This window comes from Podarcis bocagei (genome assembly GCF_964188305.1).
Source record: "Podarcis bocagei genome assembly, chromosome: 12".
NCBI classification, from domain to species: Eukaryota; Metazoa; Chordata; class Lepidosauria; order Squamata; family Lacertidae; genus Podarcis; species Podarcis bocagei.
The window spans coordinates 37950799-37974834 of record NC_138137.1 but is presented as its reverse complement, the minus strand read 5'-3'; the positions used below and the strand labels follow the sequence as shown (position 1 = coordinate 37974834).

Sequence of the window (24036 nt, the reverse complement as noted above, 5' to 3'; positions counted from 1 at the left end):
CCTCCTTTGGCACCACTCCTGCCTGCCTCTTACTTTCCCCCCAAACATACTGTACCATAACATCCTTTTCATAACTGCCTAGGACTAAGGCAGTATGACAGCATGAATATTGTTCTGAAGGAAGGAAAACAGAGCCTTGGAACATTGGACATAATTTCATCAGCAAGGAAAGGGATGGCTGGCCAATCCCATCGACCTTGAAATAAATGTACTGAAAAAGAAAACAGAAGCAAAACTTACTGGCAGATGGGAACAGGTTCCTTACTGCATGTTCCTCCATTTTTGCAATATGCCTTGGGACAATCTGGAGGGTGAGAAAATAAGTTACAAAAATTATTTAAGTATGACAAGAGTTACTGACATATGTAAACTTTGGACATATTCATTAGACAATATACAATTGGAAGATTTGCCATCTAAAGGATAATATTCCATAACTGCCTGAGGTAAGTTTATATTTTATACAGTGGTGCCTCGCAAGACGAAATTAATTCGTTCCGCGAGTTTCTTCGTCTAGCGAATTTTTCGTCTTGCGAAGCACGGTGTCGGAAAAGTTTTGGAAAAGCTTCAAAAATCACCAAAAACCTCAAAAAAGGCTACCACACCGCGTTCTATGAGTTGCTCCTCGAAGTCAAGTCGCAACTTATTAACGGTGTTAAGAAAAAGGAAACAAACTTGCAAGACGTTTTCGTCTTGCGAAGCAAGCCCATAGGGAAATTCGTCTTGCGAAGCAGCTCAAAAACCGCAAAACCCTTTCGTCTAGCGAGTTTTTCATCTTGCAAGGCATTCGTCTTGCGGGGCACCACTGTACTTTAAAAAAAAATCCACACACACCCCAAATCCACAACCACACCCTGTTTTGCCTATGTAACTTAGCTTATATATTTCAATACATACATACAGTAGTACTAAATGTGCTGTATTTTCAAAGTCAAGCCCCATTTATTTCAATGGGACAATTAAACACATGCCTTTCTTCATTTATAAAGGGAATGCCCCTACCGAACTTCAGGAGGGGGGGTTGCGGGCTCACGACTCCGCCCACACTCCCACGGGGCTGTCCCCAGCCTCGCGGGAGCCAGGGATTCCCTCAATTTGCATCCCCACCCACCGCCAGCCAATCGGCTGGCAGCGGGCCTTCAAGAGGCCACTTAAGGTCGGGGCAGCCCTTGGCTCGCCCCTTTTCTCTCCCTACCCGTCGAGGTTTGCATCCTTCCGCTCGCTGGAATCCTTCAGAGCCTCGTGGAGCCTGGAGCTTTCTACCAAGCCTTAGTGGAGCACCAGCAAGCTTAGCCTTTCGGAACGTCTTTTGCCGCTTGCCTTTTATTTACTTGAGCTGAAATCACTACAGGAGAAATTTTCCTCCTGCGCTTAGCAAGGGTATTGGGCAGAAATCGCTCAGGTTCCTCGGGGGGCTTATTCTCTTAGGTCGCTTCAGCAGCGTGACTCACCACCGGCTCTTCCATCGCTGGGCAAACGCCGGGGTATTGTCATGCAAATGAGATCGGGGGGGGAGGAATCGCCATCACCTCCCCCAAGGCTTGGAGGGTAGTTCGTTAAAGGACTCCGGGGGGCGTCGCCTCGTCCGAAACCTACGGAGGCTAGGGCCTAAAGCGCGCCCCCGAGCGGTAACCCCTCGGGGAGCGCCTAGGGATATGCATCTCGGGTGGCTCCCCCTGTTGGTGCTTAACCCTCACCGGTTAGACCGGTTAGTCTGGTAGGGCCAATGCCTAAAGCCAATACCACTCTTGCCTGTAATCAATAAAGTTGTGGCCATTTTCGCCTATTAACCTAAAATGCTGGTGTCCTGTGTCTTCATTTATTCCATCTGTGGAGGGGGAGGGAATAGCCACGCAATGGTCCAGCTGACTTCAACAGTACTAAATGGCTGGATCACACCTAATATTTCTATGTTACCATAAGAAGCCTATTCAGTTTTAGACACAGAACTCTACTATACAGTGTAGAAGGTGATATTGACTGGTTTACTGAGGCAAATCCTACTTTTCTATTGGTGCTAGCTCTGGGTTTTGAGAGGTCCTTGAGCAAAAGTCCCTCAGTGGAACTCCCCCCACCCCCTTGCCCTTCCTGCAAGTGCTTATTTCTGCTTCTGGACCCAATACACACAATGGTCCATGAAGAAATGGGAAGCGAGTGAGCCGGCAGTGGCAGTGGCAGTTTCTCCTGCTCACTACCATGGTTTGCTGCTGCTCTCTTTCTGCGCCAGTGAGAAATGACGAATAGGTGGCACTGGCAAGAGGAACAGCAACAAGGCCAAGTAGGTACAGCATAGGCCTTGCCAGGTGCCCAGTGATGCTGACCTCTGATGCTGACCCTGTTTTCTATTTTAAGTTTCAAATATCTATGCCCATTTAACATTACTCATTAGGGTTGTCAGCTTGCAAACCAAAGACTCTCCCATACTTTGACTCTAGCACTGAACTGGTAGATTAAAGAAGCTACAGGCTTTAAAAAAATATCCCTCTTTCTTTGATCACTCCTCCTTCCTTGCTTTTCTTGTACCTACTATGTAGCTTGCTACAGCAAACAAAGGAGATGGAGAGAAGAAAGGCACTGGAAAACATGGGAGAGAGAAGCCATAGCTGCTTTGTGGTACAGGGGAGTTTATGAGTTGCAACCTGGCAACTCTAATCTCAGACAATTTCACTGCCTTTAATGTGTTTTGTTTTGGTACAGCATGTATTTTCTCTCTCAAATATGTCTAAACACAGTTACACACCCAAAATGCACATAAGCGTTCTCCAAGATAAATTCAAAAACATTTCATTGCAGTGAACCCTTCATGATTTTCCACATCAGTGACTCTGAGGTGGTGGACTCCACCATGAATGGGAACTCAGCCCGCTTCATCAACCACTCATGTGAGTGGTTTTCTGTAGGCTAAAGAAAAATCCTGTTTATTGTGAATGAAATTTTGACTAAAAAATTGGCAGACTACCTGAACAGCTAGACTCATCAGGAGCAAAATCAATGCAATCTACAATGCCATCACATCGCCGAGAAAATGGAATACAGCTATTAGTCGATGGACACAACAAGGACCCATTGAAGCAATCTTTAATAGCTAAATGAAAGGAGAAACAAACAAGATGGTTAGAGAGCCTTGTTATTTAGTGATACAACATGGCAACAAGACAAATAGCTGGTTATTCATTTTAACCTTACAGAAATGTTATAGGGTCTGTTCTGGTTTCTAGTCATCTTTGCGGCAGCCCCTTTAAATCCAAATTGTTAGTTTTAATCTATAAAGTTCTAAACTGCTTGGTTCTGAGTATGTGCAGGAGTTTAATTTCATTCCTATGCTCCATTGTGTTCTCTAATTTCCCCGTGGAGATCCAGGCATGCTCTGTCTATGGAATATTTCTGACGACAACTGAAAATGTACCTGTTTAGCCAGGCACTTCCCTGTCTTTAATACTGGTTCTCAGCATTCCCAGTTTACTGTGATTGATTTTTGAATTTTGTTTTATTGAGCTGGTGATATTGTGTTATTTTATTTATATATGAAACACCTTGGGTTTCCTCCCCCCCCCCAATGGAAAGTATATAAATTATCAGTATGTGTGGGTGTGTTTGTGTATTATTACAAGGATAATAGATAAATAATACATGTGACACACGCTCAACACTCTCAAAATATGTGTCATGTGACTGTGTGTACAAGAATTCTCAACAGATGCTCCAGAAGAGTTTATCTTTCCAGTGGAGATGCTTCAAATACTATCCCTTAAGGCCATTCTGTACAACGAATGTACACAGTTTGACTGCTCAGCAGTTGATGACTCAGTGGACTGTCTGAACTGACTCCATTGAAAAGTATGACATGGTTTGAAACATCTCTGCATATTGTATGGCATGTGTGGTGGCTCCCTGTTTGTGGAATGCTCTCCCCAGGGAGGCTGGCTGGTTCCAGCATTATATATCTTTAGTTGCCAGGCAAAAACTTTCCTCCATACCTAGGCCATTGGCCTTTAACTATCTTGGGCCTTTTAGAAGTGGGCGAGATGTTTTTAGTGTATTTCTTTTCCCCCTTGGTTTTTTGTTTTTAAAACGTTTGGCTCTTTGGGTTGCCTTGGGCAAGATAAAGCGACTAACAAAATTACCGTATTTTTTGCACCATAACACTCACTTTTTCCCTCCTAGAAAGTAAGGGGAAATGTCTGTGCGTGTTATGGAGGGAATGCCTATGGGCGGCGGGGGGGATCTGCTGCAGTCCTGAGCAGAGGATCCATGGTTCCCCTTCCTTTCCCCCTCCGTGGCTCACTTTGAAACAGCAAAGCGGGAGAAGAGCCGCTGAGTGGGGAGGAGAGAGGGACAGAGAGCCTACTTCTTTAAAAGAGCAAAGTGGGAGAGGAGAGGAGCCGCTTACACGAGTGTAAGCGGCTCCTGTCCGGTTGGTTCCTTTAAAGCAAGCAGGCTCTCTGTCCCTCTCTCCTCCCCACTCAGCTCGCTAAATAGCAGCAAAGTTTTTCAGCTCGCTAAGCTGGGGGTGAGCGGGGAGGAGGGAGAAAAGCAGAGCCTGCTTGCTTTAAAGGAGCAAAGCGGGAGAGGAGAGGAGCCTTCTCCCCTTATACCCCTCTTCTTCATTATTAGCAGCATCCTTCTCCACACACCCCACGCGTGCTCCTTGTCCCTTGAGTGCTTTTCCTTCCCTCCCCACTTAAAACGTGGTTACAAAGCACGGATCCACATGGATCCTCAGGATTTTTGCACTGGGTCACCCCAAATTCACCATCAGATCACATAGCATGTCCATGGCTACATCTTGCACCAAAAAAATCACGCACCCACTGTTGCCTGGGGCCGCAGTGGTGCAAAAACGTGGTTACAAAGCATGGATCCACATGGATCCTCAGGATTTTTGCATTGGGCTACTCCAAACTCACTGTCAGATCACATGTCTGTGGCCACAGCATGAACCACAAAAATCATACATCCACTGTTTTGTTTAGAATATTTTTTCCCTTGTTTTCCTCCTCTAAAAACTGTGTGCGTGTTATGGTCGGGTGCGTGTTATAGAGCGAAAAATACGGTAATAAATTAAATTAAATTTAAAATCTGATGGTTGTTTCACATATGCAAATTGTTGCTTGATGTTTCATCCACAAAGCAATACAGTGGTACCTCGGGTTAAGTACTTAATTCTTCTGGAGGTCTGTTCTTAACCTGAAACTGTTCTTAACCTGAAGCACCACTTTAGCTAATGGGGCCTCCTGCTGCTGCTGCGCCACTGGAGCACAATTTCTGTTCTCATCCTGAAGCAAAGTTCTTAACCCGAGGTAATACTTCTGGGTTAGCGGAGTCTGTAACCTGAAGCGCATGTAACCTGAAGCGTATGTAACCCGAGGTACCACTGTAAATATACATTTGTACACCCTGTGATGTAGGTTTGGGCTGAGAGACAGTGACTGGCTCAAAGTCACTCAGTGACCTTCATGGCCAAGTAGGGGTTCAGACCCTGGTCTCCCAGGCCCTAGTCCAACCCTCTAACCACTACAACACACTGGTGCTTTCTCTCCCCCCACTCTCATGGCTCTAGCTTGTGGTTCTATGGTACTTGGTAGGCCCTGAAACCTCGATGGTGACTGGCAAGAGATCTGTCTCTTTTATTTTGTATGTACTGTATGCTTTGCTTTTTCAATATACAAAATTAATCACACTGTTCTGAAAAGGAACAAGAATATAACTTGCATTTCAGGCCCAGAGATGTGTATGCTGTATGCCAGAGATGACTTTTATTTAACTTAATATTGAAACTATGCAGCTAGATGAAAATAATTACACATGGTCTCCATGCAAGTATTTATCCTAGCACCAATAAGTCACCAAATATTCTAAAATGTTCTTTTTTGTGCTGCAAAAATTAAAACACACTGTGCTTGCAAGCATAAAAATATCAAATCTATCCTGTTTTTTCTAAAGCTGTATACTGCCATGCTGCAGCATTCCACTATAATCTCTAAGATCATCTAACATCAAAGAACTCTAAAGGGATAATCTTGGAGGAAATGTTTAAGCCTCAAACTAATTCATGATGGGATCACTGATCAACAGGATGTGACCCGAATGCCTGTGCTTAGTCTTCCAGAAACTAACAGCGTTCTGTCATTAGAGCTACTATAACTAATGAAATATTCTGTAGTATTGTCTGAGATTATTATTTTTCATTATCATTGTTTAAGAGACTATGGACAGATTTCTTCCCACCCCAATGGCATTGTTGGTTGACTAATTTCACATTCAGGAGAATTGGTCTCAGAATGGGATAATGATTTTTTAAAAACCAAGGAAATGACAAATGTATGCACAGCTACAAAGGTCTGATATCATTTATCCATTCAAAGCCAGGGCATTACTAACAAATTCTGAAAGCAGCTGCATCAGCAAATAACAATGGTGTATGCTCACTTCAGCAACAATACAATCTCTTTAATCGTATTATTACATACGAATGCAACAACATTACTGCAGGCAAGTACCGGCCAACTATGAACAGCTGGGTGGTTGAGGGCAACTGTGTTAATTCAAGAATCAGTAGCAATAACTACAGTGAAATCACCGTAAATTCACCAAATGACACTGAGAGCCACATTAGAGACAGGTATCTCAAGGCATTTCATGTGATTCAAATTTTGAACACAGAGCAGAAAAAAAACTATTCAAAATAGCAGATCGTATGTCCCATTTGCCAGATCTAGCAATCTGAATTTACAGCAGATAATTACTGAACATGAACTTTGTGACTACATAATCTTTGAACTATGTGATCACAACTTGTATCACCCCATAATGTCACATCTCAGAGTTTCAGACAGATCCCACACAGAGGTAAATCAAATATCCCTTAGCTTGACTGAACTCAGCATTTTAGTAGCATACGATAGGATTTAATGAAGTAATTATTTTGACTTTGATTAGTTTGGAGAGTTCACCTTTGAGTAGGATTAGTTCAATTAGCTCAATTTATGAGGACTACTTGATTTTTAGTTAGTTTTTTTCAGTTAGTTTGGTTAATATGAACTGATCAGATTCATTAGTGCTGAGGTACGATTTCAGAAGTATTCAAAAATCATTTTGAAGCAAGAAAAAACAGAGGTGCAATCCCACTGTGGGACACATTTTTGCCAATGATTTTGACTGCCTTAATTGGTGAACTTCCAGAGGGGAATTATGGAATTATTAACTGAGAGTATGTGACAGTTTTAATTGTTCATAATTGTTCTTAAATATTTTTATTGTATTTTTATTGTTGTTTACATTTATGATTCCCCCTTTTCACTTTGTGTAATCTCCACAAAGAATCCTTTATTTAGCCGTGATTAAGATCTTTAATCCATATTGATTCTGCATATGAGACAATTTTTAGAATAATACTATAGCATTTAAAATATTAAACATTATGCTTCTTTAAAAGTAAGTAAGGGCAGGAAAATCATTTTTCAGTCATTGCTGTCAGCAGTGAAGCCACACTCTACTTGGGCAAATGAGCAATGTATACCTACCTACCATTAATTCAATTTTTATTCCTTCTCTGTTTTAAATCATGCAGTTTAAAAAAATAAAATAAATAAGTGAGATTATATCCTCTTTGTAAGAATTTGGGATGGTGGAAGGACTGGCTAAGTACAACATTTGTAAGCATAAGCAGTAATTTCATGCTTCTGGAAGACAGAGCAGGAAATAAAATCCACCATATTAATCGTTATAATGCAACATTAACATATATACCCTACTATCAAGCTCTTCTGTCAGCACTGCTGGAATCCTCCTGTCTACACAAATCTTTAAATCACACATGGCAAGAATTTTGTGGTGGCAGTAGTAGTGGAGATGAGGGATCTGAGTGAAAGATTTTCTGATTGCCTCCCTTTTCATTCTGGATTTAAGTTTTATCTCTGCAGAACATATTCAACTACACCACCCCAGTCTAGTGCCTGGCCTGGGAAAGGAATTTTCACTCAATAAAAACTGGGGCTCAAAACTCAGAAAAGGATCTAGGTGGCTTGTGGTACAGATCAGGAATTTATAACAGGAAGGGAAACAATATGCATTAAATGATAGGAGCCACATGGCTTGCTAGTTCAGGAGAGATAACGTAAAACACACACATGTAGCAGTGTTATATGTCTGCCAGCTGTCATGACAGTCGCAAACATTTAATACAAATGTGTAGCACGTTAATACTAAAAAGAAATCGAACATGGTATATTGCTTTTCAGTAGATTACAGCATACTATTTTTATATTTTTAATAGGACTTTTTCCCAGGTAAGTGTGCAGAGGATTGCTGCCTAACAGTGTAATCTCTATATAAATTTACACACAATTAAGTCCCATTGAATTTAACAAGGCTTACTCCTAGAAAACTGAGTTTAGAATTGTAACCCAGATCTATTAATATGATGAGATTTTCTTATTTGTGCTCTCTTGCAGAAGCATGAGCAGAAATAAGTTCTATCTGTAAGTGCTATCTCATTCGCTTCCATGAGAGTCAGCACAAAGGGATTCAGAAAAATAGCTGCTCCCTCCCCTGAAGTAAATGAGCAAGTCCGCTCATACAAGTAGATTTATGCACCCATTTGTATATATACAGAACTCTGGAGTGAGGTCATCTTTTCTTTTCTTTACTCGTCATTTTTGAACCACCAAAATTGCCATACATGCAAATGGGCTCCAGTGCCAGTATTCCAAATATACTGTGTAAACAGTATTTTAAATTAAATTAACTCTTTTGAATGGCTCCCAGTGGGCATACATACGCCTCTACTAGGTCTTGCCAGTAACTGAGTTGCATACCTTATTTTGGTTTTTTATCTCTTATAAAATTATCTTAACTATTTTGAAACTTCCATCAGTCCAAGAATGCACACACGCGCACACAAAGATGTCTTTATCACAGGTATTCAACCCAAATGGTTTAAACTCAAGGAAGAAATTTGTTATATGGGAGGGTATCATGGAGCCATGCCTTTAATTTTTCATCCCCTAAAAGTCAATTCCACTTCTTAATAACATCAGAGGTCAGGGAAATGTAGACTCTTTATATGCACAAGATTGATCTGTTATTATATGGATGCTGCAAATGTTTAGAATATGTAGTAGCTGGATCCATTCCTATTCTGCTGTATCAAGTAGAGACTATGACCAAGTCAGACCTTTAAGCATCACTTTCCTAGCCCTGATGATTCAATAATAATTGAGGCAAATTATAAATTATAATTTGCCTCAAATGTGATAAGATTGCTGTAGGGTGCACTGGGAATTTCTAAAGACCCCTGGGACTTATCTTTGTTATTCGTCCATGTGACATATCATTCAATATCATGTTATACTAGTTGGCAGGGTCCCATGGACTGCAAGAAGGTCAAACCTATCCATTCGTAAGGAAATCAGCCCTGAGCACTGACTGGAAGGACAGATCCTGAAGCTGAGGCTCCAATACTCTGGCCACCTCATGAGAAGAGAAGACTCCCTGGAAAAGACCCTGATGTTGGGAAAGATGGAGGGCACAAGGAGAAGGGGACGACAGAGGATGGGATGGTTGGACAGTGTTCTTGAAGCTACTAGGAACATGAGTTTGACCAAGCTGCGGGAGGCAGTGGAAGACAGGAGTGCCTGGCGTGCTCTGGTCCATGGGGTCACGAAGAGTTGGACACGACTAAACAACAACAGTGGGCAGGGGGTTAAGTAAAAATAAATGAATCAAACATTACCCATAGAATCATAATATTTTACATTGATTTCGGGTTGTAGTTTTTGTATACAACGAACTTACGACAATTGGCTTCATCTTCATTGAACCTACAGTCGGCCACACCATCACATCTCAGGAGTGATGGGATACACGACTGGTTAGCACACTGGAATTCCGCTTCCTTGCAATGTCTTGGGGAGCCTGTGGTAGGTTGCTCAGTAGGGCAGGCCATTTCATCAGTCCCATCAGTGCAGTCTTCCACTCCATTGCACTTTGCAGAAAGAGGCACACACTGCTTTACGTAGCTGCATGTGAATCTCTCACTGCCACACGTTTGAGGTTGTGGTACAATTGGTCCTAGGGGGAAAGGATATGGAATATAATTTCAATTATCACATGACCTGCTTGAATTACAGGGCTAGGGAGCCTCCTTACCTTTTCAGGGAACCTTCTTACCCTATCAGCTACTGTTTTCAGAAATCTGCAGAGTGAACTTAGGCTCCACATTTACATGGGAGTAAGTTATTTCTCACTGAGTAGGCATGCTTTGAATTAGTTTCAGCTTTTTAACCACTTCCTTCTGGAATAATGCCTCTGACATAGGAGATATTGAGTAAAATGTAAGATTGCTGCAACTTGCTACACAAGCCTATGCATTTATATTTACAAGAAAATCCCACTGAATTCAATAGGGCATACTCCCAAGTAAGTTTTTTGTTTTTGTTTTTTGGCGTTGTAACCTTAATTTCCTTTATAATCACAGGCAGTCAAACCTTTTTCTTTTTTCTTTTTTGTACTTCTGAAAAAGAGTCATCCTCTTTACCATGAATAATGAGAGTGTTTAAATCCTTGGCAGAATTAGGGCCTAAGTATTTATGCCATTCTGACAACTTGCTCTTTGGAAGAAGAATTTAACAGAGGTCAGGATACATAAGGACCAAGGCTATGATTCAAGCAAGCTTATTTAGAAGGAAGTTTGAGAAAGAAATCAATTGGAGTACATCAAAACAAATGTGTTTAGGATTGAGAGGCCAATATAGTTAAGAATGAAAAGTGGTGGTCCTGAGATTCAGTGAAGAAATATCTGATGGTTGATCAAATTCTTATCTCCATAAATCCAGTCCAAAGCTATACAATAAAGACTTGTGGTTGTTTTTTTAACTGTTTGCTCGTTTCATTAACATTAATGATCCAGTATTTCTTCTAGCACCAAACTTTGGATGGAATTAGTTAGATCTTACTGTTGACATAGCTAACACAGATATATGCTATGGTATTCTTTGGTTCCTGGAGCAGAAAGGCAGTAATAAACATTTATATATAGTCTAAATGAAATGTTTCAATTTAGAAAAAATCGGAAGTATAACACACTGCTGTTTATTATGTGAGATAAATGAGGTTCTACCCCTTCAGGATATTTTTAAGTATCAACATGTCAGGTAATAAACATACCCATTCACCCCTTCTTTGTAATTGCACTATCCTAAAATGGTATTAAGTAGAGCATGCTACTGCCAATTTGCCATTCAAAGTGGACAATGATGCAACTTCTTGTGTGAGTGATGGTGCCCCATTAAAAGAGCTACAATACTATTTATTATATTTTCATACCCTTTACTCAAGCACCTCAGCTCAATGTACCGAGTTCTTGCCCATCCCATTTTATTCTCACAACAAACTCGTGATGCTGGCCAAGCTGAGAGAGCCAAGATCGCTCAGAGAGCTTCCTGGCTGATGAGGATTTGAACCTTGGTTTCCCCGGGCCCTATCTGACACTCTTAGCATTTATACCACATAAAATCTAAAGCCCAAGGGCTCATTTTCTGTGACATTCTGTGACACAATAGTTCCATAGAGGAGTGATCATTGTAACCAAAACACAGAGGACACAATCCAGGGAAAGTTTAGCATGCTGATGATGCACTGTGAACTAAGCAAGGGAAGTTCCAAAATCCTATTAATTTCAGTGGGACTTTGGCATAGTTAACTTTCTCCAGTGTGCACCGTGTATATACCAACAAAGCAAAATTATATTTAAAAACCACAAATTTCTGCTTTGATGAGAACCAACAAACTCTGATAACTGTATCCATATTTACCGAAACAATGTGAATTTCTAATGAATTTAAGAGAAAAATGCTGCTCTTAAGGCCTTTGTCAAGAAAACATGTTAGGGGTGTGCATTGGCTCTGCGTAGGCCAACTAATGAGGTGAACTGGAATTTTCTGCTGCCTTCCTGAAGGGCAATGTCAGGGTGCTCACAAAACCTTTTGTCGTTCTGTTGCTTTATTTCTGGACTTTTTTATATTGTATAGTTCTGTGTTTTACTATATATTTTTATCTTTCTCTAGCTTTTCTGTGGGCTTTGCTTTTTTTGTTAAAGAATAGCAGTGGAGGATTTTTAAAGAAATGACAACCCCAAAAGCTTCATTTCAGCTTTTTATAAAAAAACACACAAACAAACATTGCTCTACTTTAACAATAAATAAACAAATTGCTAATCAGAACTCTACAGGCAGCATTCCAGACAGTCTCCTGTTGTAAGATGTACTAGAGATGAAAAGCATCATGAAGAGAAGGCCACACAGAGGATACATAAACAGAAATAATTCTAACACAAATGGTTTATGGAGGGGGAACCAGGAGGTTGCACCTTGTAATGCAGAACTGAAACTACAATGCTTGAGAGCTGACTCAGAAAATTCCTAGTATGGCCAACCAGACAGGCCAACATTTATTCATTTAATTTCATAAAATTTATGCACTGCTTGATATAAACAAAAAAACTCAAAGTGGTTTACAAAAAGATAAAACAATTAAATCACAAAAAATACATTACAGGAAGCCTTCTGGATTGCACAAAAAACAGGTGGAATGGGAAAGCTGGAGTGATGGTTCAAACTTTCAAAACATGTACAAGCAAGAATACACATCACTTGGCCACTTCTTAATTGTTTTAAGGTGAGAAAGAACAAGACTCCCACCCATCCCCTGTGCTTTCCCCTACTCATGAAGGATTATGGAGGGAAATGAATCATTTCTCCCACTAAAAGCTTCTGGACCTATTTATCTGCAATTTGGCAGGTCTAATACAGTCTTAATGAGCTTCCATGTAATAAATAATATATTTTTTATTTATACCCCGCCCAACTATTCCATCCATTTTGGTCAAGGAAAACATTATAGCTGTTTTTGGATTCCCCATTATGGTGAATGGGGGCCACAGAGTTTTAGATTATATAGAGTAGCCTGGAACCCAAACCAAAAAATGAAGTGATGAGACCACAAAATAACACACAAACAGATCTGAATCTTAAAGTGTTTAAAGCTACAGATACAACACAAATCTTGTGGCTGTGTTCAATGCTAATATACTAATATATGCTAATATACGCCAATGGTTTCTGTGATCCCCAAAGAAGAGCACAGGCTCCTAACACATCAGAGACTAGAGTATTTTCACACAGCTTTGTACCATTATAGTAGTTTGTTGCTACTACTAGTGGGGGAGTACGGGGAGTACGGGGAGTGGGGGAGTACAGGAAGCTATTTTGTGTGTTATTGTTTTCCTCTCTCTTAGCAAAGAATTATGGATGGTTTGGAAGTTACAGTACTAAATGCATCATTTCACTTGGGCAGTTAGAACTGCCAGCAATTGCTGATCACAGTAAGCCTTACTCCTTGGTAGGCAGTTGGCAGGTCTTCCAGATGATTTGTGCCCTCACTAGTAGCCAAAGCAATGAAGTCATGAACTAGGCTGGCACGCCACTGAACTCTGATCTGACTCTCAGGGCCTTAGCAACACTTGGAAATTACATCCTGTTAGACACAACCTTTCAGGTTAAGAACAGCTGACTGACTGATGGCTAAACAAGACATCTCTGTCTGTAGAGAGTACTTCCCAGTGGCTCCTCAATACTGTCTTCTAGCAGTAGGGGTGGTTTCTAGGCATGATGCAAAAAAATATAATCCCCTCTTAAATTATGAAAATCCTGTGCATGATTATGTAGTAGTAAGTCCCACTGGGTTTAGGATTGCAGCTTTAGGATTGAATAAGTGGTTTGTTTTCAGATACCCTTTTCTTCTAGCTGCCCTAAAGACATTTGATTTCAATATTAAATAATAAACATTGATAAAGTACTTTCAGGAGTTGAAAAAGTTTGATATCAGCATAGGGACAAATTTCCTTGGTCAGGATTTAAATTATTTCCCACATATATCAGAAAAGGGGGAAGAGTAAGATGTACATTAAGTCAATATAATAATTACTAGACCTAGGGTGCAGTCCTAATGCCAAATCTGCTGGCGTGAGTGAAGACCTGGTACATCATGAGCTGAGCCGGGAGGTTTCCAGCTCAACAGGGCTACACTAACTTAAGTTCTCAGCCAGAAAAACACTGGTGTATTTCCTCCAAGTCAGCTCAGCCAGGACCCATGTGGATCTTAAACCAGTGCAAGCCTTGGAAAGGCAGTGTGGTGTGGGTGTAGCAGGAGGGAAGGGGACTTAGACTACAGTACATCCAAACCCATTCAGCAAGATCATGTGACCTGGGAACCAGACAAAAAGGGTGGTGTAACTCAAACACCATTTAAAAGTTTGCTTTCCCTCTCCCAGGCTTATACCTGCTCAACCAGCAGCAGCCCTACTTCTGAACAGAGTGTGGATCTGGCATATTTTGCCCCCACTTAATTTATGATGGCTTAATTCATGCCACCTTCTTGTGTTTACGATTGCCCTCTCATCCTCTTGAACAAAGAGGGAAGGCACTTTTGAGGCAGCATTTAGCACTACTTGAGCACAATGAAAGAAAGTAGAGAGTGTGTGACAATGCAGGAGTACAAATGGATAAGCAATGACTAACAAAGCAAAAGCAAATCCAGTTTTTTTAAAAAAAAACATTTGGAGAAATCAAACAGGGAGGTATTTTCTTATTGACTGCAAGCTAATCTGTTCAATAGGATTTACATCCATATGTGTGCTTAGGATTTCATCCCATAAAAGGGAATTTAGACACACTATTTATTCGTAAGAGCTTTTTCTGATTAAGAGAAATCTGCAGATCCAGAACTGCAATTAACAGCAAAATCCTGTGAAATAAATAGTGAATTTTCAATTATTCACCAGACCCTGAATTTCTATCCCTGTTTGGACTGTAGATACTCAAATTAAACAGATACAAAAAGAACAGTGCTCTTCTGCAATGCTGAATAAATCAAAATTATACCAGTTAAGGCTCCCAGCATAAGAAGACTCCCAGCTGTATTGAAACCCCAAAGCAACAGTCAAAGTGTTAGCATTCCATGTGCACCTTCATTTGCAGGAAAGAACTGATCTCTACAAGGACAAGTATCATACTTGACTGATCATTGCAATGTCCACAAAGTCAAACTTTCAATGTTTATGGGCTTCCTGACAGGGTTGTGAATTATCATGAGTGTTCACCAAAGCATTAAACAGGCTACTGATGCCTATAATTCAGGGAGCGAGTGCCCAAGGTCTTGCTTTTGGTCTATAAAGGAATAGGTAATCTAGTTCTAATCTACCCCAGAGGCCATCTGCTCGGGAAACATTAGAGTTTGATGGGACAGCATAGGCTTCCTGACTCACAGACAAATTCAAAGTGTCCTTCTTGCTCATGTTTCTGAAATCCCCCTCTAGATTGCATTTATGAAACAAAGCTGCTGTTGTAACAAATTGCAACACACCTCAGCAAACAAACTAACAGTGCTTGAGAGCATTTGAGGTAGAATGGGGCTGCAGATGTCCATACCTGAATCTAGACGTAGAAGCTGTTACTAACAGGAGTGGCCAATGCAATCTTTCCTTCATTTTGTAGACTTAAAGAAGAGATCAGGGAATGGAGCAGTCAAAAAAGGAAAGCAAGTAAACTGGCTACCCAGTTTTGATAGTCCAATTGTGAAAAGCAGAATTGTGAAAGCAGAATCTCAGCTCCCATTCAAGTCCCTCTGAATTTCCCTTTTGCTTTCATTCTGTTGCAGTGCAAGAAGAACATGAACTCAATTCCAGGGCCAGAGTCAGAACTTGACATCTTGGGCCAGCTGCCAGGATCCCAACACCCTGGCAGGGCTCTCTGATGATGCTTGCCTTGGGCTCTCCTTTAAAAGTAAAACAAAAAACATTTCAATTTAGGCAATGGTACAAGCCTAAATGGCGCTGTGGGTTAAACCACAGAGCCTAGGGCTTGCCGATCAGAAGGTCGGTGGTTCAAATCCCTGTGACGGGGTGACCTCCCGTTGCTCGGTCCCTGCTCCTGCCAACCTAGCAGTTTGAAAGCATGTCAAAGTGCATGTAGATAAATAGGTACCGCTCCGGCGGGAAGGTAAACAGCGTTTCCGTGTGCTGCTCTGGTTCGCCAGAAGCGGCTTAGTCATGCTGGCCACATGACCCAGAAGCTGTATGCCGGCTCCCTCGGCCAATAAAGCAAGATGAGCGACGCAACCCCAGAGTCGGTCACGACTGGACCTAATGGTCAGGGGTCTCTTTACCTTTACTTTTAAAAGCCTAAATGTCATTTTAAATTCCTACAGTGGCCTAGAGTGGCATATATGCCCACTAGACCACTTTGATTGGCCACTTTGAACTGGCACTACTACAGGTGCCATATAATACCTGTTCTGTATTTGTAAGAACTTGATTGCTTAGCATGACATCGCTTACATTTTGGAACTCCCTGCCTATTGAGATCAAGCAGGTGCCTTCATTCTCCTCTTTTCAGCTCCTGGGAAAAATCTTATTTTTTCTAAGCATCTAACCAGATGCATACAAAGTTGAGGTGTTTTTAATCTGCTTAGTACTTAGTTAAAATACTAAAAGTACATTTTAAAGTATGGCTGTGATTTCCCTCCCCCACCCCTTGATTTTACTCCTTTATCTAGTCAGTGGAGGAACAGGCCTGCTGGAGAGCACTTTGTCTAGAACACCCTAAACACAAAGCTGGCCATGGCTAAATTTACACAGATATAGTTCTAGCCCAGTTTTCATTTTCCAAATCATCTCCAAAATCAAGTTTTATTTTATTCCACTATTGATTGCATTAGGTTTGTATGATTTGCCCAGAGGATTTTATTCCCCCTCTGATGTTACATATTGCAATTCAGCATTGCAGTAGCTCCAGGGACTAGGACTGAAGCTAGGCAGTCAAGGACTGAAATAAGAACTGCAGTCTGAGCTGTTACTATTGTGCAGTCATGTTTTGTCTCCAACCATCAAAGGAAATAGAAGCCCAGAGGACTATTCCCAGGTATGTGAATTGAACACTGCAATCCGTTGTTCTACTTCTTCCTGTTATTGTTAGCTTTGTTGTGTTGGAGTAGTAGGAAAGATCAAGGATCAAGCAAGCCTTTCAAATACAATTGACCTCTATTGCTACCTAATATGTCTGAAATAAACCCCACCTATGAGCCACTATAGCAAACTACAGGAGCTCAAGAGGTTCAAAAAGCCCACTTTGAACAGTGTCTCTACCCTCCAAATACATAACAGGCAGCTGAGCACTCCAAGATTCCAGAAAGTACAATGTAAGAAAAGCAATGACAAACCTAGACAGCGTCTTAAAAAGTAGAGACATCATCTTGCCAACAAAGGTCCGTATAGTTAAAGCTATGGTTTTCCCAGCAGTGATGTATGGAAGTGAAAGCTGGAGCATAAAGAAGGCTGATCGCTGAAGAATTGATGCTTTTGAATTATGGTGCTGGAGGAGACTCTTGAAAGTCCCACGGACTGCAAGAAGATCAAACCTCTCCATTCTGAAGGAAATCAGCCCTGAGTGCTCACTGGAAGGACAGATCCTGAAGCTGAGGCTCCAATACTTTGGCCACCTCATGAGAAGAGAAGACTCCCTGGAAAAGACCCTGATGTTGGGAAAGATGGAGGGCACAAGGAGAAGGGGACGACAGAGGACGAGATGGTTGGATAGTGTTCTCGAAGCTACCAGCATGAGTTTGACCAAACTGCGGGAGGCAGTGGAAGACAGAAGTGCCTGGCGTGCTCTGGTCCATGGGGTCACGAAGAGTCGGACACGACTAAACGACTAAACGACAACAACAGCAAAGAAAACATATAGAAACCACACTATGAAATGCTCCCTATTATGAACAGTAACTAAATACATTAAGGCTGAACATGACTCAGCACCACAATTTCAAATATACAGCACCTCAGTAGGTCAGTAACGGCAAAACTCATGTTGAAGAGAACAATATTCAGAAGCATCAGCAGATGACAACACCCAGTTTTACAATGAATGAAATATTGAAGTTACTCTGGAATTTTACTAGAAGGACACAAGATCATACTTTCTCACGCACATTTAAAAAAAATGGGGGGGGGGTCCGCAGCATTCTAGCAAAATTCCCCAGTCTAATGAGGTCTTGCTGTTTAAGAAAAAAAATAAAACCTCTGGTGAACTTAAGAAGTTGCTAATGCTTTATTGCTTAGAGCTACCAACCAGCTAAATTGTGATTGCTTCCATTTAGAACATGTTGCCCTGGGAAACCTAAAGTAATTAAAGTGAGGCTGGAGAAGTAATAATGCAGAAAGAAAGACAAAAAGTCTGCAGCAACAAAGCAATCCTTTAAGGGAAGAGAACATTACAAGAAAAGTGAGACAGCAAGTTCTCATATTATTCCTTTATCTTGAGTTGAAAAAAATGTGGAACAAAGCTAAGTGCTGTGTGCAAAACACACACACAAATCCATTTTTAAAATGCAAAGCTTTTATACAAATATATGAAGAAAAATATGGGGAAAGGGGAGAAGAAAGTGTGCTTTACCTAAAAGGCAAAAAGTTAAGGAGCTGTTGCTTTTCATCAGAGAGACAGTCCATCCCCTCTAATTGAGCAGAATTGGCTATAGAGTGTTCCTGCCTTTTTTTTTTTTAAATGAATGTAATTCCATAATAAGCCTTGATTAACTGGGAATGCTCTATGCCTGTTTCCTATCTGTACGTTTTCATGAAATCACAGCTCAGACTAAAGCTGGGCCAAGAATCTCTACCTCACTTCACTTTTGTGGGACCTTTTGTCCCATGTGAAAATAGAAGAGGGATATTTGGAGGCACTGTGGGTGGGGAGAAAAGATTAAGAATGTCTAAGGGGTGGTCAGTGGAGGCACCTATTATTTTCCTCAAAAAACTGAGCCACTGGGAGCGACACATCATATCTTTCCCGGGGCATTCTCTCCTAGGAATGCAGCTGAACAGTCAAGCTGCTTGAAGAGGTGCTAGGCTCTTTTTTTCGAAAAAAGGAAGAGAAGAGAAGAGAAGAGAAGAGAAGAGAAGAGAAGAGAAGAGAAGAGAAGAGAAGAGAAGAGAAGAGAAGAGAAGAGAAGAGAAGAGAAGAGAAGAGAAAGGGAGGGAGGGAACATCTTGTATTTTAGGCAAGACCTAAAAGAAGGTTACCAGATGTCCCCATTTCCCAGGGACAGTCCCCAGATTTACAAATCAGTCTCCTAACAAAATCAGTTGAAGTTGAAAAGTGTTTCCGGATTCATTGGAAAAACCCTGGTAACCTTAACCTAAAAGTATTTAAATTCACTCACCTCCAAAAAGTAATCTTCATTGGGCATTTTTATCCAGTTCAACATAGTAGGGCAGCTTAGTTAGTTACAGCAATAACATTAACAAGTAAATATCAGAGTCAAGGTCATAGCACAAAGGATCTACAGACACTGGTGTTCTATATTATTATTATTATTATCATTATTTAAATATAATGCCACCTTTATATTTACATTTACAAATATTATTTACGAATATTATTTATTTGTGTAGCTGAAACCATTGCAAAACAAATATTTATGTTTGCTATTACTAGCTTAGGCAGAGTTTCTCAGACTTGTATTCTGATGATGCTGGTGTTTTCACATTGGAAGTTGTGAGCAGTGATCCAAACCAAGAAACAGCTGCAATGCCATATCCATAATTCAAAGGTCTTCTAACATAATACACCATCGTGTTGGTGATTTACTGATCTCTCACTGTGGCGCCATACCACTGATGTCAACTAGAGTGAATGTCAACCAAACCAGCATCAGTTGGTTTTTGCTGCCAGACTAACAAGGACAAAATAGTGCAATTTTTGAAGCAGTTTGAGCAAAGGTTATGCACACAGTAAACCTTGGATTTATAAGGCTGTCAGATTTGACCTATCATCATCTAAAATATATATACCTGATTCATTAACAACCCTTCTGAGGCATAAAGTCCCTGACTGGGTTGAGTTTAAAAAGTTTATTCTTAAATAACTCCCCTTGAAATCATTGCATTTTAACAGTTCCCAACTTTGGCTGGAAACATGTATTTTCAGTTTCATATCCATGGAAGTGATTGTTAATAACCAAGGTCACAAGGTTATGGTTGAAAATAGCAATACAAAGTCAATTGTGATGCATGTGAACTATGCTGCAGAAATTAAAACAATTATTTGTTTTTTTCGCAAGTGCAAAAGTTGTGCTGCACCACAAATATTTCAATTTAATATCAGTATGCGGCTTCTTTCCCACAAGATATGTTTTTATCATCACAGACAAAAGAGGCAATGTTTTAAACTTGGGGTTAAACAACTCACTGGAGAGAGAGAGGTGTTTTGCAATTGGAGGTCATAATTAGAGCAGAGCAACTAGTGGTATATTATTCATGAGCATATTTTCCAGCACTGCTATCATTTTTCACTTAGCCATAAGTGCCACAGTTGCCATCTGCTTATTGCCAATCACACACAAAATAGTCTTCTTAAACATGGAGAGTTAAACAAATGACTATTTGCACACAGCTGCCTCATTTACATTCAAATAAAGGCATTTACCTGGGTGATCATATCCCTACAAAAAAGAATGAATTTTCTATAGTGTGAACTACCTTCAAGAGGCCAAACTAGACATAATAATAGCAGATCAGGCTCTTCAAATGCAGATCTGCCCTCATCAGATATAAATCCAGAGGACAACGACACTCCAGGATAAGGAGCAACATGACAGGTGATACGCAAATTCTTGTTGGTTAGCATAAAAAGCGGTAACACCACAGAGCTGTAATGCTGATAGGTAGATACTCAGAACATGGAAATACAAGTGGTAGAGAGGGCTCTGTGTGATGTCATTTCCCCTCCTCTCCTGGACAGAAAGAAGCAAATAGTACTTCCTGTTCCTCTCTCTCTTCCTGTGACCAGCCATGAGAACAAGCATACCCTGTCCTTGCTCCAGCTCAGGCAGATGCCTGAAGCTGGTTATACTGTCAATTTACATATTTTGCCTGCTGTCAAACAAAAGCAAGATTATAAGTAAATTATATTTTTATATTTGTTACCTGATTCTTTGGTAAGCATGGTAAGAAAGGGAGAGACAGCTTATTTCATACCTGATCTTGCTCAAAACTAGGCTTTGCAACCTACTTCCCAGGCTTTCAAATTTTGCACCCAAGGGTAAAATCGTAAAATTCTGTTTAACCCACACATGCAGGTGCCTGGAGGGATAAATTGCAATTAATATATTCTCTCCTACCCATCAAAGCCTGTCTCACATGATCAACCTCTGCTTGTCCATGGTTTACATTCCTGCAATCTCTTCCCCTTTCTCTCAGGGCTCAACCAGACTTCCGGTTGTCCTGCCGTCTTCCCCTGGGGAAACCCGGGTTTTATTGCTGAATTGGAGCAAATGTCAATTGGGTTTTCAGCGGATTGATGTTTGCTCTGATTCAGTGCTAAAGAGCAGCTTTTCCCAGGGAGAGGTAGAGCAAACAGAAAACTGCTCAGACCTGTGCCTAGAAAGCAGGACAAGTGGAAAACTGCTTGGTCGTAATGCAGCTGAGCCCAGGATGTGGGTGTGTGGGGGATACATAGGGAGAAGTACTAAGGGGAAGTAAGTGGCAGGTGGCCCTATCACTGTTTCATGTAGCTTGGTCCTCAGAGGTGCCTCACACATGTTTTTTTTCTGAAAGAGAATTACTCATGTTAGAAACACACATCAAATGCAATGACCACTTGAGTATCTTGGGGAGTCCAATCGTATTGTGTACAATAACATACTTGTTCCCAAAGTATTTATATCAAAGAGGGGACATATTATAAATGTATTAATAAACAGATAATGAGTTAGGTATATGTGTCCAGTGACTTATCTGTAGAATTACATACCTCCTGATGCACATTCTGGTGTGAAAGAAATGTCATCGAGAGCAAATTCGATGGGCTCATTAGCTCCTACTTCTGCTTCAAATGCCACTTTGAAAGGACTATTGCTGGAAAGGACCACATTTGCATATGTCCATGTATTTTTTGTATTTCCAGTTGCTGCCCACATCAATATATCCATTCCAAATTCTTCAATGGCATACACCTATTGATAGCCAAAGACAGAAAACACACCAATTTAGTAAGTACAGAAGTGTCATAATGCATGCCCAAGAAAGAAGGAATCACATATTCATGATAGCAATGAGAATATATTATATGGAGAGTGGAGGATAAAGCAGGAGGTATTTGAACAGAGAGAGAGAAATAGCTTGATTGATGGAGGGAGAAGTAGGTAGCAAAAGTGGGGCATTTCTAGCAACTGGATTTTAAATACTCCCCCATGTAGTGTTATGCCAGGGATGTTTTTAGGGTGTGTGGGGAGTTGCCAGCTGTTGGTCAAGAAGGTCTAGGAGTTTAAATAAAAAGAAAGACCTATTGAAGTCTCTGGTACTTTCATCTCCAAAGGTTTGGGACCCTTATTTAGAAATGCATTGAAAATGTTGTTTTTATTTCTTCTAAAATTCACAGATACAAGTTCAAAAAAATGGGTAAATATCTCCTAATACATATTTGCACATACAATATAATATAATTGATGGCTCAATACCAAGCTCCTTAAGATAGCGATGATAGATTTTATAAACATAGAAGCATTTATCAGTAAGCCAAAATAAACCATCTTCTCAGCCATCCTTTTGAGGTTTTATCCTTTCTTCCTCCCCTTAGAACTGCTATAGGATCTGATTGGCAGAAGTAAACTTGAATTTGCTAAGCAGCATTTCACGGAACAGCATGGTATCACTTCCAAATCATGGGAAATAGTACAAAAATTTGCTGATCCACTCTGTGTTTTCCTTCCTTAAAAGTGAGATGGAGTAATAAAAAAATTAGTCATTTTTAATGAAATTGGCCTGTCCTCTGCTGTAATTTATTACACCCCAGTTCACAGCAATTTATGTAATATGAACTGCCTAACAAGCTGGAAAACTGAAATATTGGACATATATTATCACAAGGGGAATTAATTTTTGCTTTAACTTCCAGTATTATGGCAGTATGTTCAAGCAGCACTGCAGTGAAGGGATGCTGAACAGGGAAACTGCAATTATTCTCCTCAACTTGTTCTAGCTAGGTAGTAAAGTAACATGGGGTGCCAAGATCTGATACTGAGAATGTTAAGAAATAAATAGAGTACTGTACTGATTGGTTCATCTGACAGCCTCGCTCTTTAAATCTCAGTACAAATATGTAACGGAGGAGGGTAAATATCATTCCCTTTTTTGCATTGGAAGAAGTAGATTTTGTGACTCTTGCTGGGGGGGGGGGAAAATACCTTTATATTCTTCTCTTCCTCAAAGGTTTTTATTGTGCAATCCTCTGCTTATCTACTGAAAGCTTCATTGGGATTTGCTCCCAGACAAGTTTGTATAGGGTTGCAGGCTCAGGGTGATACATAAAGCTCTCCTTCACTTTATCCCCACAGCAACGCTGTGAACCAGGTTAGTCACCACTTATGCATGACCACTTATGTACGACTGTGTAGATGCATAGCATCAGAAAATATTTCAATTCTAACCTGAAATGGTGGGAGAGAGCTGGAAATTCCTTGTGGCTCACAAGGAGACCTTCCCCAGAGCCCAAAGTCCAGACAAAAAGAACCCAAGGGCTCCAAAATGGTGCACAGGAGCTCTCGCTGGCATTGTGCTACCTCACTCAACAGCTGTTGGGCGGGAGGCTATATGTACAGTACTGCAGTGGGCTCCCCACTTACACGCATTTCGCTTATGTGTACAAGGGCCCGGAATGTAACTGTACGAGTCTGGCACTGGCTGTCATGACAGAAACGTATGTGTGGAAGAGGCTTCCACCAGCATGAATTTATTCTTTAAATTTGGGGAATATTAAATTTATTTCTGATGCCCTGGGCATTTATTTGACTTGCCTTAAAACTCTTTCTATTTAAAAATGTACAAGACTTTTCATTTGATCCTCACCACTTATTGTTTTAGGGCTTCTCAGATGTTTTGACTTTCCCCTGAAAAACAAGCACTTTGCTTTCTAGCTGCCTTACTGA

The 24036-nt window shown here is 40.7% G+C and overlaps 1 protein-coding gene across 1 annotated transcript in view; it reads right to left on the bottom strand.

Annotated features, from left to right (window-relative positions):
* The window catches only part of MALRD1 (MAM and LDL receptor class A domain containing 1), a 233336-nt gene that overhangs the window by 46037 nt on the left and 163263 nt on the right, over positions 1 to 24036 (bottom strand). Inside the window, exons 34-37 of the mRNA XM_081163119.1 lie at positions 21864 to 22065; positions 9796 to 10071; positions 2960 to 3085; positions 241 to 304 (exon numbers count right to left, since the gene is read on the bottom strand). Coding sequence (XP_081019245.1) covers positions 241 to 304; positions 2960 to 3085; positions 9796 to 10071; positions 21864 to 22065 — 668 coding nt within the window. The remainder of the gene's footprint in view (positions 1 to 240; positions 305 to 2959; positions 3086 to 9795; positions 10072 to 21863; positions 22066 to 24036) is intronic.